At 46.8% G+C, this 17,873-nt stretch overlaps 1 protein-coding gene across 2 annotated transcripts in view; it reads left to right on the forward strand.

Moving 5' to 3' along the window:
• The window catches only part of SORCS3 (sortilin related VPS10 domain containing receptor 3), an 812,800-nt gene that overhangs the window by 706,470 nt on the left and 88,457 nt on the right, over nucleotides 1–17,873 (forward strand). For both annotated transcript variants that reach the window (XM_073553075.1, XM_073553076.1), the window contains exon 14: nucleotides 209–316. In XM_073553075.1, coding sequence (XP_073409176.1) covers nucleotides 209–316 — 108 coding nt within the window. The remainder of the gene's footprint in view (nucleotides 1–208; nucleotides 317–17,873) is intronic.

The raw sequence follows: 17,873 nt of genomic DNA on the forward strand, positions 1-17,873 counted from the left end.
ACGAGCAACAACAAAAAAAAGAAAGGCACAGAGTACAAAGCGAATCCTGGTATTACTGGGAACGTTCTAGCCAGGTTCCACATAACTCTCCGATAATGATCACGCTCTGATGCTGGCGGAGCCCACAACCTCCGGAAGAGCTACAACCTCCGGTGGTGAACATTAAAGGGAGAAACTTCTGAAAGATCCTGTATTTATTTTCCCCCAGGCTCAGCTTTGATGAGGGACGGTCGTGGAGTAAGTACGGCTTTACATCTTCTCCCTTGTTTGTGGATGGGGCATTGGTGGAACCAGGAATAGAAAATCAAGTAATGACGTGAGTATAAAAGGCGCTTTGGTCGTGTCTTTTTGTATACGTTTTTTGCTTTACAGAATGCATAAATATGTGTTTCTCTTTGCTGCAATCTTCATATTACAGGAAATGGTTCCGCCTTCGCTTTAATTCAGGGTTACGCCCCTGCTTAGCCGTCCTACTCTATGCTGGTTAATGACTTTCTGATGTGCACGGTCTGAAGATCACAGGATCACGTCTCAATGACCAGAAATGTGATTATCAAAGCTTTCACTGTAGCATTGCACAATTTCCTCTGACCCAGATCTGTCACGCCCCCGAGGAGCCTTATACACGAATCCTATTAATAGAGCCAGTGTTGAAGACTCATTGGGCATTGTACAGTTACCTTTCCCACTATTAATGGTATTTTCTACTAATATTTGATCCCCTTTCATATGTCCTAATTCTTCAAACAATCACTTTTCTAATAAGCTTTCATTACATGCGCTTCTTCTATACGTGCACCTACCTTGTGCCTGGATGAGGGGATAATCGGACATAATAGTGCCCATATGTCAACCAAGGAGCCACACTGAGGTGCGCTCATAGAAGAAGTGCTGGCAAATTAAATACATTAAAAAAGAGATTGTTATGAAAAGCTAGGACATATGAAAGAGGGAGAAATAGTAATGAGTTAGCAGGTACAAAAAAATCATTGAGTAGAGCAAATGGTTCAAAGAACTCTGCTCCAGCGGCCATGTCAGCTCCCACCAGATGGAAACCCTGCAAACCTCCTCCCATTGGTTGGTTTACAGGGCCCCCCATCCAGAGGCTATGTAATGCTCATTTGGCCCTTGAACCTTGGTCCTGGGAATATATTCATTCATGTTTACTATGAAGCCTCGGTTCAGTTGTGAATTATGTTAAAGGGGGTTGTCTTGTGAAAATAAGTTGACACCTATTGTAAAGACACAGAGTCAGTGGGTGCTCTCGTCCGCTGGCCCGGCTGCCTTTAGAAAGAATGCATGGCCCAGGGCTCAACCATTGAACACCTGCTCTCTCTTCCTGTGGACAGAATACTACTCAGACAACACAGGGTGAGGGTAAAATACTGTGGCAATAATTTATTGAACCATCAACACACAGTAGCATGCAGAACAGTCCCAGCAAATTCCCAAGATGGTGCAGATTACAGTCTCACTCTTCCGCTGAGTCGCCGGGATTAGCGCTGCTTCCAGGGCCGAATACCCCCACCAGTGGCTCCCCGCTTTTGGCGGGCACCCACCGTGAGGAGGTAACGACAAGCTTAGGAAGCTAACCGAAAGCAATGAGGTATGTGGCCAGGTGACCTGATTGTCCCAACCTGGATTCTTTAAGATCTCTCTGAGGTTTCAGTGATGGTCAAGGAAGCAGTCCTGTGTTCTTCCAGCTGGAGTCATGGTCCCTTCAGCTGACATTTTGTAGAGTCTCTTGGGACAGAGAAAAAAGTCTCCTTATATAGTTCACAACTGTCCTTCAACCAATATCCAGAGTCTAGAGAAAGATATGAATGACGTTAACTTGCATTGTTTGATTGTGTAATCTATTTGTATAGTTTTTTCCTCCTATGTTTTGCAAGTCAACAAACTGTTTGGCCTGGACAATGTGTAATCAACATATCAGCAAACATCATTGTTCAGTGACCCTGCATCACTGTCTTGCAAAGATAGCACACAATAAGTTGTAGGATCTGATATAATAAGATGCAAAACATTAGCCATTCATCCATTTATAAATATCAGTTTCACCTACAAGAAGAGTCAGTACTTCAGACAACAGATTATGATTCACGTCTGGCATAATTAATAAGACATGCTGTGCCGTCACTCCTATCCACAGGATAGATGATAACTTACAGATCGATGGGGATCTGATCGCAGGGGCCCTGGCCAATCAGGAAAATGGGGGACTTGTTTATTCCCATAGAAATTGCACAGCAGAGACATGCTCGAACACCACTCTGTGCATTCTCCATGGAGACTGCCGGAAAACTGCAGTGATGTAGAAAATGAACGGAGCGGCGCTCGACCACGTGCATTGCCGCTCTATTCCTGTGGGATTATTTGTCCCACATTTTGCTAATCAGTCAGGGATCTAGCGGGCAGATCCCCACCGACCTGTAAGTTATCTTCTATCCTGTTGATAGCTGATGTATTTTGTTTCAGAGGACAATCCCTTTAAAATATTAACTACTCATATCCCACGCTGAAAAGTGATCCAATGACATCACTTCTTGTCTCGAATACAGATATATGACAAGGGTAGAGAAGAGAACCCTTGTCATCTTAAAATCTGGGGTAAAAGTTTCAGCCTCTTTTCACATTGGCATCTTTGCGAATTAGCAAAACGTCGCGCTAAACGTCATACACCATAATGGAAAGCGATGACCCTTGATGAAGCCATGAGTATGCTGCAGACTTTACCCATTGCAGGACAGATTTACCTCCGCTTTGTGTTTGCCATTACTATTGTAATGTGAAATCCTAACTGCAAATTCCTTAGTGGTCCAAGGCGACAAAGGAATACATTTTACATTCCCTGATGGACGAGTGCAGTCAAGTGTTCAGTAGTGAATTAAGTTTGTTCCTGGGATCTTGCGCAGTTTACACTTACCTGTTATGATTGAGTCACCGTAGGAGGCAAAAACAGAAATGCTAGCTAAGTCCAGAAAACCAGAGAAGTTGGCAGCTATCGGATTGCAGACCCCTGAACCTATCAACACAACTAGCAGTAGCCGTGGGGGGTTCCTACGATGCCCTAGACCCCTCGATCACAGCCGGAGAATTAAATAGGCCTAAAGAAAGAAAGGGGAAATCTAAACTGCCCCAGAGCAGACCCCAAAGCAATAGGCAGCCCCCAACATATAATGACGGTGAAGCAAGATGAAAACACTAACACAGACAGAAAGATAGACTGAGCAAAGACGGGGCCCAAGCTAATTACATAGGAAAGGACAGGAAGGCTGCTGTCTGCAATCCATGAAAAACCCTATGACAATAAGAGCCAACAGACTGACAGTGAAAAAGGCCCTGAAGACGCTAGGCTTCAAAAAGCTATGTCAGTACTCAGGAATATTCTGAAGACAGAGCAACAGGCAAAAGGAGATTCAGCTCACCCCAGCAGGGAATGGCAGAATCCAGAAAAGCAAGGAAAACAAAAACAAAACACAAAAGCAACAGGCAAAGCAAAGAACTTAGCTTTAGGGGAGCAGGAATCAGACTGGTGTCCTAGAAGTCCACAGAGAAATCACCCGCAGAGCAGAAGGGCATCGGCAGCCTTATATCCAGTCCGTGACTCCACTCAGCCAGTCATCCTCATTAGACTCAGGTGCCTGATAATCAGGCTCATTACCTTCCTTTACCAGAATAGGGAGTTCACCAGACCTCAGTGACGAAGGGGAAAATGAACTCACAACACTTACCTAAAAAAAAAAGGTCCTGAACCTCCTGAGGATAGAAGGGTCACAGATGTAGCAAGCTCCAGCTTTACCGATGGCGCGATACTTTGTTTAAATATCTCGCTGAATTTCCAGCGTCCAACTGGGATACAACATTGATGTAACGTATTTTTAAAGAAAACCTTTACGACATCTATTTATGCCAAAGAATCACCTTACAGATGTAAGCCCCAACATATTCACTGTGGCACCAACATGATGGCTGGGGCACCAACATAATGACTTTGGCCCCAACATGATGGCTGAGGCACCAACATAATGACTGTGGCCCCAACATGATGGCTGGGGCACCAACATAATGACTGTGGTCCCAACCTGATGGATGTGGCCCCAACATAATGGCTGTGGCCCCAATATGATGGCTGGGTCACCAACATAATGGCTGTGGCCCCAACATGATGGCTGGGGCACCAACATAATGACTGTGGTCCCAACCTGATGGCTGAGGCACCAACATAATGACTGTGGCCCCAACATGATAGCTGTGGCCCCAACATAATGGCTGTGGTCCCAACCTGATGGCTGTGGCCCCAACATAATGGCTGTGACCCCAACCTGATGGCTGTGGCCCCTACATAATGGCTGTGGCCCCAACATGATGGCTGAGGCACCAACATAATGGCTGTGGCCCCAACATGATGGCTGAGGCACCAACATGATGGCTGGGGCATCAACATGATGACTGTGGCCCCAACATAATGACTGTGGCCCCAACATGATGGGTGGGGCACCAACATAATGACTGTTTCCCCAACATGATGGCTGCGACACCAACATGATGGCTGTGGCATCAATATAACTATGGCACCAACGTGATGGCTGCAGCATTAGCATGATAACTACGGCACCAATATGCTAACTGCGGTGTAACATAATGTGTACGGCACCAACTGCTCATACAGTAAAGAATCCATAGTCTCACTGGTCATACAGTAAAGAATCTATATACACACTACTCACACAGTAAAGCATCCATAATCTCACTGCTCATACAGTAAAGAATCTATATACTCACTGCTCAACATAAAAGAATCCATTATCTTATTGTTTGTACATTATAGGTATTAGGTAAAGTGGGGCCTAGGCAAAGATTAAAATGAGGCCCCAAATGCTAACATATTGCACATCACACAGAATCATTTCGATTGTAATTACATGCGCTGAGTTCAGACCGCTAAATGATGGACAAAATTGAAGAAGTCGTTCAACACTTGTTTCCCGGCCTTTTTCCACCGTCTGAGAAAGAATGATGGGGACAGAACGATCACTAATGGATCACTAAGGGTGTGTGCACACGTTGCGTTTTTTGCTGCGGATCCGCAGCGGATTTGGTCCTGCGGATCCGCAGCAGTTTCCATGCGGTTTACAGTACCATGTAATCCTATGGAAAACCAAATCCGCCGTGCACATGCTGCGGAAAATTCCGCACAGATTTGCTGCGGTTTATTTTCCGCAGCATGTTACTTTTTTGCGGAATCGCAGCTGCAGTGTACGTCCCGGGACATACAAATCAATCAATCTCTCATCCTCACTGCCAAACCGCACTAGAACCTGCATCAAATCCGCTGTACACATGCTAGGAATCCGCAGGAAAAATGCATGTGTTTTACCCTGCGGTTTCTGCCAAGAGATATGGATTCTCTGCAGAAAAAGCTGCAGACTAATCCGCAACGTGTGCACACACCCTAACAGATCACCATACAGTATCATGTTATCAGCAGCATCTACAGTTTACACCCCATAGTCCTCCATATAATATAATCTGCCCCATAGTCCTCCATGTAGTATAATACACTCCCCATAGTCCTCCATATAGTATAATACACTCCTCATAGCCCTCCATATATTAAAATACACTGCTCAGTCCTCCAAATAGTATAATACACTCCTCATAGCCCTCCATATATTAAAATACACTGCTCAGTCCTCCATATAGTATAATACACTCCCCATAGTCCTCCATATAGTATAATACATTCCTCAGTCCTCCATATAGTATAATACACTCCTCATAGCCCTCCATATAGTATAATGCACTGCCATAGTCACCCATGTAGTATAATTCACTTCCCATAGCATAATGCACCCCATAGTTCTTTATATAATGTATTTCCATAGTCCTTGATACAGTATAATGCAGCCCACATATAGTATAATGCAGCCACCCAATAGAGCATAATGCAGCCACCCCACAGAGTATAATGCAGCCCCGCCATACAATATAATGTAACCCCCATAGAATATAATGCAGCCCACTTTATAGTATAATGCAGCCACTCCTTAGAGAATAATGCAGCTACCCCAGAATATAATGTAACCCCCCATAGACTATAATGCAGCCCCACCCCCCATATAGTATAATGCAGCCCCTCCATAGAATATATGGCAACCCCCTCATAGGATATAATGCAGCCCCACCCCCCCATATAGTATAATGTAGCCCCTTCATAGAATACAATGTAGCCCGCCTCATATAGTATAATGCAGCCCCCATCGAATATAATAAATATAATACAGCCCCCCCATAGAATATAATGTAGCCCCAAATAGAATATAATACAGCCCACCTCCCCATAGAATATAATGTAGCCCCCCCATATTATATAAAACAGCCTTCACCTATAGAATATAATGTAAAATGTACCCCCCATGGTATATAACACAGCCGAACATGGTATATAGCCCAGCACCACATGGTATACAGCCCAGCCCACCATTGTATACAGCACAGCATGGTATATACCCCACCATGGTATAATACAGCCCAGCATGGTATACATGCTGTATACCATGCTGGGCTGTATACCATGCTGGGCTGTATAATACAGCCCAGCATGGTATACAGTCCAGCATGGTATAATACAGCCCAGCATGGTATAATACAGGCCAGCATGGTATATAGCCCACCATGGTCTAATATAGCCCAGCATGGTATATAGCCCCCCAAGAATGGTATAATACAGCCCAGCATGGTATAATACAGCCCAGTATGGTATATAGCCCCCCCAGAATGGTATAATACAGCACAGCACGGTATAATACAGCCCAGCTTGGTATATAGGTCCCGCAGAATGGTGTAATACTGCCTGGCATGGTATATAGCCCCCCAGAATGGTATGATACAGCCCAGCATGGTATATAGCCCCCCCAGAATGGTGTAACACAGCCCAGTATGGTATAATATGGCCCAGCATGGTATATAGCCCCCCAGCATGGTATGATACAGCCGAGCATGGTATAATACAGCCCAGCATGGTATATAGCCCCCCCAGAATGGTGTAATACAGCCAAGCATGGTATATAGCCCCCCCCAGCATGGTATGACATACCTCCCAACTTTTGAAGAAGGGAAAGAGGGACAAAGACCAAAGACTACAAATTTTAGGCCACGCCCTGGTCACACCCATTTCACAACTAGTCACACCCATGTCCATGCCAAACCGCACTCATTTAGTACTGCTGATCACACTGACTGGTACTGAGGGCACAGTGGCTGGCACTAAGGAAGAGAGAAAACAGAGAGAGAGAGAAAGAAAGAGGGGAAAGAAAGAACAGAGAGAGACAGAGAGAGAGAAAGAAAGAAGTAAAGAAAAGAAAGAAAGAACAGAGAGAAAGAGAGGAAAGAAAAAGAAAGAAAGAGGGGAAAGAAAGAACAGAGAGAGAGAGAGAGAAAAAAGAACAGAGAGAGAGAAATAAAATGAGGGAAAGACAGAACAGATAATGAGAAAGAACAGAGAAAGAAAGAAACAGAGAGAAAGAAAGAAAGATTCTATAAAGATACTACAGCAGCCCGGCTCCCATTGTAGTGCCCACCTGAGCCTCCCGATGCAGGACATATCATGATCCGCTCACATGGCCGGCATCCCCGATTCCAAGGCGATCCTGCTGTCCGCGCTGTCGGTGGAGGATACGGTGATGGATCTGAAGCATTCCTGGTTCGTCACACTCTCCTCATGAAATAACCTAATTTCCGGTCAGCTTCCAGCACATCACTTCAGGTGGAACGTCATGTGCGAGTTTTAAAATGCTCTTTGGGGCTCCGCCGTGTACTCCTGTGTCCATGGGAAAAGCCGGCTTTGTATGCTCCGTACACACTTGGCTCCACTCTGTTCATCCCGTACACATATGGCTCCACGCCGTACACACACGGCTCCTGTCCGTACACCCCGTACACACACGGCTCCTGTCTGTACACCTCGTACACACGCGGCTCCGCTCCATACACCTCGTACACACACGGCTCCTGTCCGTACACCTCGTACACACACAGCTCCACTCCGTACACCTCGTACACACACGGCTCCACTCCGTACACCTCGTACACACACGGCTCCTGTCTGTACACCTCGTACACACGCGGCTCCGCTCCATACACCTCGTACACACACGGCTCCTGTCCGTACACCTCGTACACACACGGCTCCACTCCGTACACCTCGTACACACACGGCTCCACTCCGTACACCTCGTACACACACGGCTCCTCTCCGTACACCTCGTACACACTTGGCTCCACTCTGTTCATCCCGTACACATATGGCTCCACGCCGTACACACACGGCTCCTGTCTGTACACCTCGTACACACGCGGCTCCGCTCCATACACCTCGTACACACACGGCTCCTGTCCGTACACCCCGTACACACACGGCTCCTGTCCGTACACCTCGTACACACACGGCTCCTCTCCGTACACCTCGTACACACACGGCTCCTCTCCGTACACCTCGTACACACGCGGCTCCACTCCGTACACCTCGTACACACGCGGCTCCGCTCCGTACACCTCGTACACACGCGGCTCCGCTCCGTACACCTCGTACACATGCGGCTCCGCTCCGTACATCTCGTACACATGCGGCTCCGCTCCGTACACCTCGTACACACGCGGCTCCGCTCCGTACACCTCGTACACACGGGGCTCCGCTACGTACATCTCGTACACACGCGGCTCCTCTCCGTGCACCTCGTACACACACGGCTCCGCTCCGTACATCTCGTACACATGCGGCTCCGCTCCGTACACCTCGTACACACGCGGCTCCGCTCCGTACACCTCGTACACATGCGGCTCCGCTCCGTACATCTCGTACACATGCGGCTCCGCTCCGTACATCTCGTACACATGCGGCTCCGCGCCGTACACCTCGTACACACGCGGCTCCGCTCCGTACACCTCGTACACACGCGGCTCCTCTCCGTACATCTCGTACACACGCGGCTCCTCTCCGTGCACCTCGTACACACACGGCTCCTCTCCGTACACCTCGTACACACGCGGCTCCTCTCCGTACACCTCGTACACACCCGGCTCCACTCCGTACACCTCGTACACACGCGGCTCTGCTCCGTATACCTCGTACACACGCGGCTCCTCTCCGTACACCTCGTACACACGCGGCTCCTCTCCGTACACCTCGTACACACGCGGCTCCACTCCGTACACCTCGTACACACACGTCTCTGCTCCGTACACCTCGTACACACACGTCTCTGCTCCGTACACACATGTCTCTGCTCCGTACACACAGCTCTGCTACATCCTCCCTGTAAACCCCTTCTGACCCCACACATAAACTTCACTCATCCAGCACCATGACAACCAGCACAGCAGAGTCCTGCACACACTGAGGCCCCTGATCACCGCAGCCCCTCACAGCCTGCAATGAGCGCTAGGCTGTAATTAGCTCTTTCTCTGTGCGCACAGGACCTGTGATGAGGTCACAGGAGGAGAGGAGTCAAGAGTCACATGATGATCATGTGACTCCTGACTCCTCCCATCGAGTATGGGGAGGGGCGTGCGGCTTGTTTCCCTGCAGTGCAGGACAAATAGTATCGCGGGCGGGACAGCGGGTGGGAGGGGCAAAAACGGGACTGTCCCGCGGAATGCGGGACGCTTGGGAGCTACTACAGCCGAGCATCGTATATAGCCCCCCAGCATGGTATATAGTCCCCCCAGAATGGTGTAATACAGCCCAGCATGGTATATACAGTTGTGGTCAAAAGTATTGACACCCCTGCAATTCTGTCAGATAATATTCAGTTTCTTCCTGAAAATGAATGCAAACACAAATTCTTTGTTATTATTATCTTCATTTATTTTGTCTTAAATGAAAACACACAAAAGAGAATGAAGCAAAAAGCAAAACATTGATCATTTCACACAAAACTATCAAAAATTGGCCAGACAAAAGTATTGGCACCCTCAGCCTAATACTTGGTTGCACAACCTTTAGCCAAAATAACTGCGACCAACCGCTTCCGGTAACCATCAATGAGTTTCTTACAATGCTCTGCTGGAATTTTAGACCATTCTTCTTTGGCAAACTGCTCCAGGTCCCTGATATTAGAAGGGTGCCTTCTCCAAACTGCCATTTTTAGATCTCTCCACAGGTGTTCTATGGGATTCAGGTCTGGACTCATTGCTGGCCACCTTAGAAGTCTCCAGTGCTTTCTCTCAAACCATTTTCTAGTGCTTTTTGAAGTGTGTTTTGGGTCATTGTCCTGCTGGAAGACCCATTACCTCTGAGGGAGACCCAGCTTTCTCACACTGGGCCCTACATTAGGCTGGTTTCACATTAGCGCTTTTTAAGCGCACGCACGGCCGGGGGTAGCTCCGCCCCCGAGCCGGCTCTCTGCCCGGCGTGCTCGCCCCTTGCTTGTAGCGCCGCCTCCTAGCGCACAGCGGCGTCTGCGATCGGCGCACCCTATCTTTAGCATAGGGTGCGCAGATCGTGCGCAGGCCGTGCGCTAGTTGCGCTTTGACCTGCGCTGTGCACTTTTGACGGTGCGCCGTGCGCACGATCCGCGCACCCTATGCTAAAGATAGGGTGCGCCGATTAGCAGACGCCGCTGTGCGCTAGGAGGTGGCGCTACAAGCAAGGGGCGGGCACGCCGGGCAGAGAGCCGGCTCGGGGGCGGAGCTACCCCCGGCCGTGCGTGCGCTTAAAAAGCGCTAATGTGAAACCAGCCTTATGCTGCAAAATTTGTTGGTAGTCTTCTGTCTTCATAATGCCATGCACACGGTGAAGCAGTCCAGTGCCAGAGGCAGCAAAGCAACCCCAAAACATCAGGGAACCTCCGCCATGTTTGACTGTAGGGACCGTGTTCTTTTCTTTGAATGCCTCTTTTTTCTCGTGTAAACTCTATGTTGATGCCTTTGCCCAAAAAGCTCTACTTTTGTCTCATCTGACCAGAGAACATTCTTCCAAAACGTTTTAGGCTTTTTCAGGTAAGTTTTGGCAAACTCCAGCCTGGCTTTTTTATGTCTCGGGGTAAGAAGTGGGGTCTTCCTGGGTCTCCTACCATACAGTCCCTTTTCATTCAGATGCCGACGGATAGTACGGGTTGACACTGTTGTACCCTCGGACTGCAGGGCAGCTTGAACTTGTTTGGATGTTAGTCGAGGTTCTTTATCCAACATCCGCACAATCTTGCGTTGAAATCTCTTGTCAATTTTTCTTTTCCGTCCACATCTAGGGAGGTTAGCCACAGTGCCATGGGCTTTACACTTCTTGATGACACTGCACACGGTAGACACAGGAGCATTCAGGTCTTTGGAGATGGACTTGTAGCCTTGAGATTGCTCATGCTTCCTCACAATTTGGTTTCTCAAGTCCTCAGACAGTTCTTTGGTCTTCTTTCTTTTCTCCATGCTCAATGTGGTACACACAAGGACACAGGACAGAGGTTGAGTCAACTTTAATCCATGTCAACTGGCTGCAAGTGTGATTTAGTTATTGCCAACACCTGTTAGGTGCCACAGGTAAGTTACAGGTGCTGTTAATTACACAAATTAGAGAAGCATCACATGATTTTTCGAACAGTGCCAATACTTTTGTCCACCCTCTTTTTTATGTTTGGTGTGGAATTATATCCAATTTGGCTTTAGGACAATTCTTTTTGTGTTTTTTCATTTAAGACAAATTAAATGAAGATAATAATACCAAAGAATTTGTGTTTGCAATCATTTTCAGGAAGAAACTGAGTATTATCTGACAGAATTGCAGGGGTGTCAATACTTTTGGCCACAACTGTAGCCTCCCAGAATGGTGTAATACACCCCAGCATGGTATATAGCCCCCCAGAATGGTATAAGGCTGAGTGCAGACAGAGTTTTGAGCCCTGCGGATTTTTCCGTGCAGAATGGAAGAAAACCGCAGGTCAAATGACCTGCATTTTTCCTGCGGATTTCTTCCATTTTTCACGCGGTTTTCATGCGGTTTTTGTGCGGTTTTCCCCCTGTGGATTTGGAGACAGGGGAGATAGAAACCGCACAAAAGAAGTAACATGCTGCGGATTTTGTACCGCAGGAAAACTGCGCAGAAAAATCCGCAGCGTCTGCACAGCTTTTTTTTTTTTCCATTCATTTTAAAGGTACTGTACATCACAATGCGGATATGCAACGTTTCTGCGCAGTAAAATCCGCTGCGGAAACGCTGCAAATTTGCATCGTGTGCACACAGCCTAATACAGCCCTGCATGGTATATAGCCCTCCCAGCATGGTATGATACAGGCCATCATGGTTTATAGCCCCCCAGCATGGTATAATACAGCCGAGCATGGTATATAGCCCCACCAGCATGGTATAATACAGCCCTGCATGGTATATAGCCCCCCCAGCATGGTATGATACAGCCGAGCATGGTATATAGCTCCCCCCAGCATGGTATATAGTCCCCCCAGAGTGGCCCCACAGTCCAGTACTCACACTGATTTAAAAAAAAAAAAAAAACTCCTCACCTTCTCCTCGTGCCCGCGCTGCTGGCTGCTCCTGTCTCCTCCTGCTCCGCTGGCACACAGTGAGAGCGCGATGACGTAATCGCGCCCCCGCTGTGTCAGAGGCAGAGCGGACGCTCTCTCCTCCATCACTGCCTCCTTCAGTGCGGTGGCGGCAGCGGGAGTCTGCGCTGCCTCACAGGGGCCCCATAGTGGCTGTGTGATGTGCCACTGGCTGTGGGCCCCTGGAGGAGCGGGGGCCCTAGGCAGCTGCCTCGTCTGCCTGCCCATAATGCCGGCCCTGTCTATAATCTCAATCCTCTTTCAGTAAATATTTAAGAATTTCACTGCTTGTACAGTAAATAATCCATAATCTCTTTACTTGCGCAGTAAAGAATCGCAATCTGTGGTCATGATTAAACCTTCGATCCTCTGACATAGAGAATGCCTCCTTGACACCATTGCAGACCTCGGTGAAAAAAAAGATAACCTGAAGGTCACATCAAAAGCTCAGCTCCTCGGACTGTCCTTTATTAGCCAAGGCCGAGATCCACCAACGAAGATCGTCATTTGCTCTTGTGAAGGAAGTGCTTAAGATTATTGCATCGTTTACCAGGTGGACATGTAAAATAATGTGCAAGGACAGATGCAGGAGACATGTGTGACCAATCGCCGATTCTAAATATGGCTTCTACCCTTCTGGGCGTCCTCTTATAGCCAAGATGGAGAGAAGCTGAGATCGAAGCTCTTGCTTTGGTGCATCCAGTCCATCTGCGGAAGTAGAGATTTAGCAGCCTCCAACATGGACCATAGTCAATAGGATTGGCCGAAAAAGTGTAGAGCACCATAATTAGTATGACACTGAAAAAATGCATGGCCACCCTGCTCACAGCGAGGGGTTTCTGATGCAGACCCAACATTCTTCATTGTGGCTGATTTTTGTTTTATGGAACTTCTGGTGAAGAGGTCTTGTTGTCCATTTTCTGTTGTAGGACATGTGGTACCTTCCCGACTTTACTCAAACAGTGAAATATCTTCCATCAGTCGATGTTTGTGATTTTTATAGGATTGATTGGTGGAAAGATGAGAAGGACCTCTACTTGTAGGACAGTCTCCATACCGTGCAGTGGCCAGCTGATCATCTGTGGCACGGTGGGAGCTATCACCAAGTCCTAGCAGTCTACAGCACAACTTTCCTCCTGGTTCCTTTTTCAACCTTCTCTTTTTCCAACATGAACACATTTTGCTACAAGGACCTGCGTCACGTGAGAGCTTGCTTGGCTCCCGGTAGTGATAATAAGCGGCTGTCATTTGACAGCTGTTCCCTTTGTCATTGCCAAGAACTTTGTGAATTCTTCTGCCACTCATTTGTGGGTTTGTTGACTTTGCCTATGGTCTTCTCCTCTGGGGAGCCATCTCTTCTTCTCTACGTTTGTCCCGGCCATAGAGGGAGACACAACTTTTGGCTTCAACATCCAGAACAACCGGAAACACTGACGAGGCTCCATCCTTATCACTCAGTAAATGTTCTCCTAAAGTAACTTGTGCAACATTTGTAGATTACGCTGCTTTTATGTAGTCATTTCTGGAGGGTTCAATCATTTCTGGAGTTTTATGTAATGTTCATGCAGAGGAAACCTATGGCCACTACCCAATGTCACAAGGGGGAGTCCCTTAATGTATATTTTTAGGGGCCACAATCCTAGATCCTTCTGGTTCTTCTTCCTATAGATTAGAATGGTGGTCCGATGTTGACCAGTTTCCCTTTCCTTATTTCTAATGTCTTAGGTCATGGGAATGGGGTGAGCCTCATGATAGCTGATAGCATCCATGAAATAAGATTGTAGGACCAGTGCCAAACTTCTTCATGTATCTTATTAGTGTAAGTACTTGACATGTTTTATACTCGTGTCCCAGTTATCTCAGGCTCTGTTTCTTTCCCCTGGGTCCGCTGCCCTCTGTTGTGCTCCACATTAAGTTTTGCAGATTGCCCGGAGAGGATCAGTTGTATCATCTCCCTACTTAAGGCCCAATTAGACACACTTGTGGTCTTGGGCATGGGACTCTAGTGTTCCATGTTTGGCTTGCTCCATTACGTCTACTTGCTGTGTTTTACACTTGCATTGCTGTGTGTGCCAAGTCTTCGATGCCCACGTACCTTCCAACTCCGTTCTCCGTACCCAGCAACTCCAGGGTCCGTGTGTCCACCCAGCCCTAAGGCTTAGAGGATCCATCTTCCATCCGAAGGTCTTGGAGTAAAAGCCTCTGTTATACAAATCTTGTCATTGTAAAGTCATGTATCTTGGAAGAAGCCAAGAGACCTCAACGGTCGACCGAAACCGGCCCGTTTGTTCTGGTTTTTTTTTTAGCTGAGGAGCTTTTGGAATCCCAAAATTATGGCGTTTAGGCACAATTCTGACATCTCAAAAGTAACTATTTCATCACTGACTCTTGTATTCCTCCACCATCCTTCCCACTTACTGGCTTAAAGGGAATCTGTCGGCACAAAATGACTGGTCAAACCAAGCACTACTTCTTTTGCCATTATCTTTGATGCCTCTTCCTTGGTTGACAGCTCTGGCTTTACGAGAGTAAGATGTAGGTGGGGAGTACACTGAACCGCTCCACAATACTAAGAGTGCATCAGGCGCCGGTGCTTGGTTTGAACAGTCATTTTGTGCTGATAGACTCATCTTAATCCTCTGCCATTTTTCCTCTTTACTGAGGCATATCATGCTATTTCTCTAAACCCTTAATGTCCCAGTTTTTGCTTTTCCTACTTGGTTACGTTTAGTATCAAAATGGTTATTTTTGTAAATCAGTCAATGTCCAGACTTCTGTGCTTCAGCCAAGAACGCTGAAGATGGTAATACCCCGCTGCTTTGTGGGTGGTCAGTCAATGGTGGAGGACATTATCGGGCAGAAGCATTGGGGCAATGGCCGCTTTTACCCATCGGCTCTGCCAGGCCGGGGGATTTGCAAACGGCGAGCAGATGGAAGAGATAGAAGCCCGAGTGTTCATTATGTTTTCCTACCAGTCTTGTACAATTTTACGGGCAGCTTTAATCAAGACATTTCAAAGAGGAAAGTGTCATCGGCTGTCAGCGAATCCGCAAGACGACTCAAAGAAATAAAAAAAATTCCATTTTTTTTTATTTTATTGGAAGCCAAACAAGTTTTTATTATTGTGTCTGCTTCAGCCGGAAATTCGGAGACAGAGATAAAACTCCGGGGTTTTTACTGCTTTTTCTGCTGTTAGATTACAAGCCTCATATCTGATGTTCGACGCCGTTCCTGACCTTCAGCTCAAACGTCTTTATTTCTTCCCTTGATCAAAAACTGTTGATCGTCCGGTTTTGATATTTTTTTCCTAAAAATGATTTATGTACCAAATGCGAGATGATGAGAGGAGTCGCATTGCATCCTGATCGGAGGGGCAGAACTACAGTGGGGTCAGTAGTGGCAACTACAGCGGGACCCTAATGCCTAACGTGGCCCCAGGACCTTTGGACAAAGGGGGCCGGGAGAAGGTTTTTGGAGCACTTTGGTCAAAGTTTGGTAGACGCCGCCATCACATCTCAGGGCCATCCCCCGAACAGATATCCCTGAACCTCCAGTACCTTCATTGGGTAGAGCCATACCTTACTATCCGGGGTCGGCCTAGTGATATTTCTAGGGCCCATTGTTTTGGTATAATTTCAGTGCTGGGCAGTATATGGTGGTATTATATTAGCATTGTATAATGTCTGAGCACTGTATGGTGGTAATATGGCAGCACTATATGTGACTGTATTATCTTTATGGTAGTAATATCTGAGCAGTGTATAGTCATTATTTTAGCAATGTGCAGTTATAATTTTGTAGTATAATGATATTATTTAAGCACTGTATGGTGGTAATATTGTAGCACTGTATGGTGGTAATATTGTAGCACTGTACGGTAGTGTTATTTAAGCACTATATGGTGGTAATATTGCAGCACTGTATGGTGGTAATATTGTAGCACTGTACGGTAGTGTTATTTAAGCACTATATGGTGGTAATATTGCAGCACTGTATGGTGGTAATATTGTAGCACTGTATGGTGGTAATATTGTAGCACTGTACGGTAGTGTTGTTTAAGCACTATATGGTGGTAATATTGCAGCACTGTATGGTGGTAATATTGCAGCACTGTATGGTGGTAATATTGTAGCACTGTACGGTAGTGTTATTTAAGCACTATATGGTGGTAATATTGCAGCACTGTATGGTGGTAATATTGTAGCACTGTACGGTAGTGTTATTTAAGCACTATATGGTGGTAATATTGCAGCACTGTATGGTGGTAATATTGCAGCACTGCATGGTGGTAATATTGTAGCACTGTATGGTGGTAATATTGTAGCACTGTACGGTAGTGTTATTTAAGCACTATATGGTGGTAATATTGCAGCACTGTATGGTGGTAATATTGCAGCACTGTATGGTGGTAATATTGTAGCACTGTACGGTAGTATTATTTAAGCATTGTACGGTGGTAATACAGTTAATGCAGCTGCAGGTGGTTGAGGACCTGCAGTGATGTCATGATGACGTGACCAGTCCATGTGATATGTTCCTCACCTGTGGATGCAGTTACAGCCTACATAGTGGAGGTGTGTTTGGCACCTGGCAGTGAGTGTTTGGGAGTCTGTCAGTGTGGACAGATTTCCATGTGTCCAGGCTGGACACTACGGAGTGGTTTGTGTCTTGGGAGGGAGAAGCCCTCCTGTGTGTGCGGCTCCAGACCGAGCCTGCGTGCTGGACATTGCGCAGCCTGTGTGCCCAGAGGTCTGAGAGAGCAGAGCTTCGCTATGGACATTGAGGTTTTGTCTGCCTGATGTAAAGGCTGTTTACCTTTTGTTGCTGTTTTGGTGGTTTATGAAGCAAATAAACCCACATGGACATTCAAGAGATTGTGCCTCTTGTTTCCTCCTAGGCTAGGTGAGTACAAATCCCTACACCTGGTATTGTTGAAGCCCCACATTTTGGTAATATTTGAGCACCTTATGTGGAAACATTTGAGCACTGTATGGTAGTATTATTTCAGCACTGTATGCTGGTATTATCAGTGTACTGTGCGGTGCTATTACCTTAGGACTGCATGGTGATATTATTTGGGTACTGTTTTCTAGTATTATTTTTGCAAGGTATCATGGCATTATTTAAGCACCGCGTGGTGGTAATATTTGAGCAAGTTATGTAGAAACATTTGGCACTGTATGGTAGTATAATTTAGGCACCGCATGCTGGTATTATTAGTGTATAATGTGGTGTTGTCATCTGGGCCCTCCATGGTGGTATTATTAGCGTACTGTGTGGTGCTATTACCTGGGCACTGTATGGCGGTATTATTAGTGTAC

The sequence above is a fragment of the Dendrobates tinctorius genome, unplaced genomic scaffold, assembly GCF_039654945.1.
Source record: "Dendrobates tinctorius isolate UK_male_01 unplaced genomic scaffold, ASM3965494v1 ptg000196l, whole genome shotgun sequence".
Lineage (NCBI taxonomy): Eukaryota > Metazoa > Chordata > Amphibia > Anura > Dendrobatidae > Dendrobates > Dendrobates tinctorius.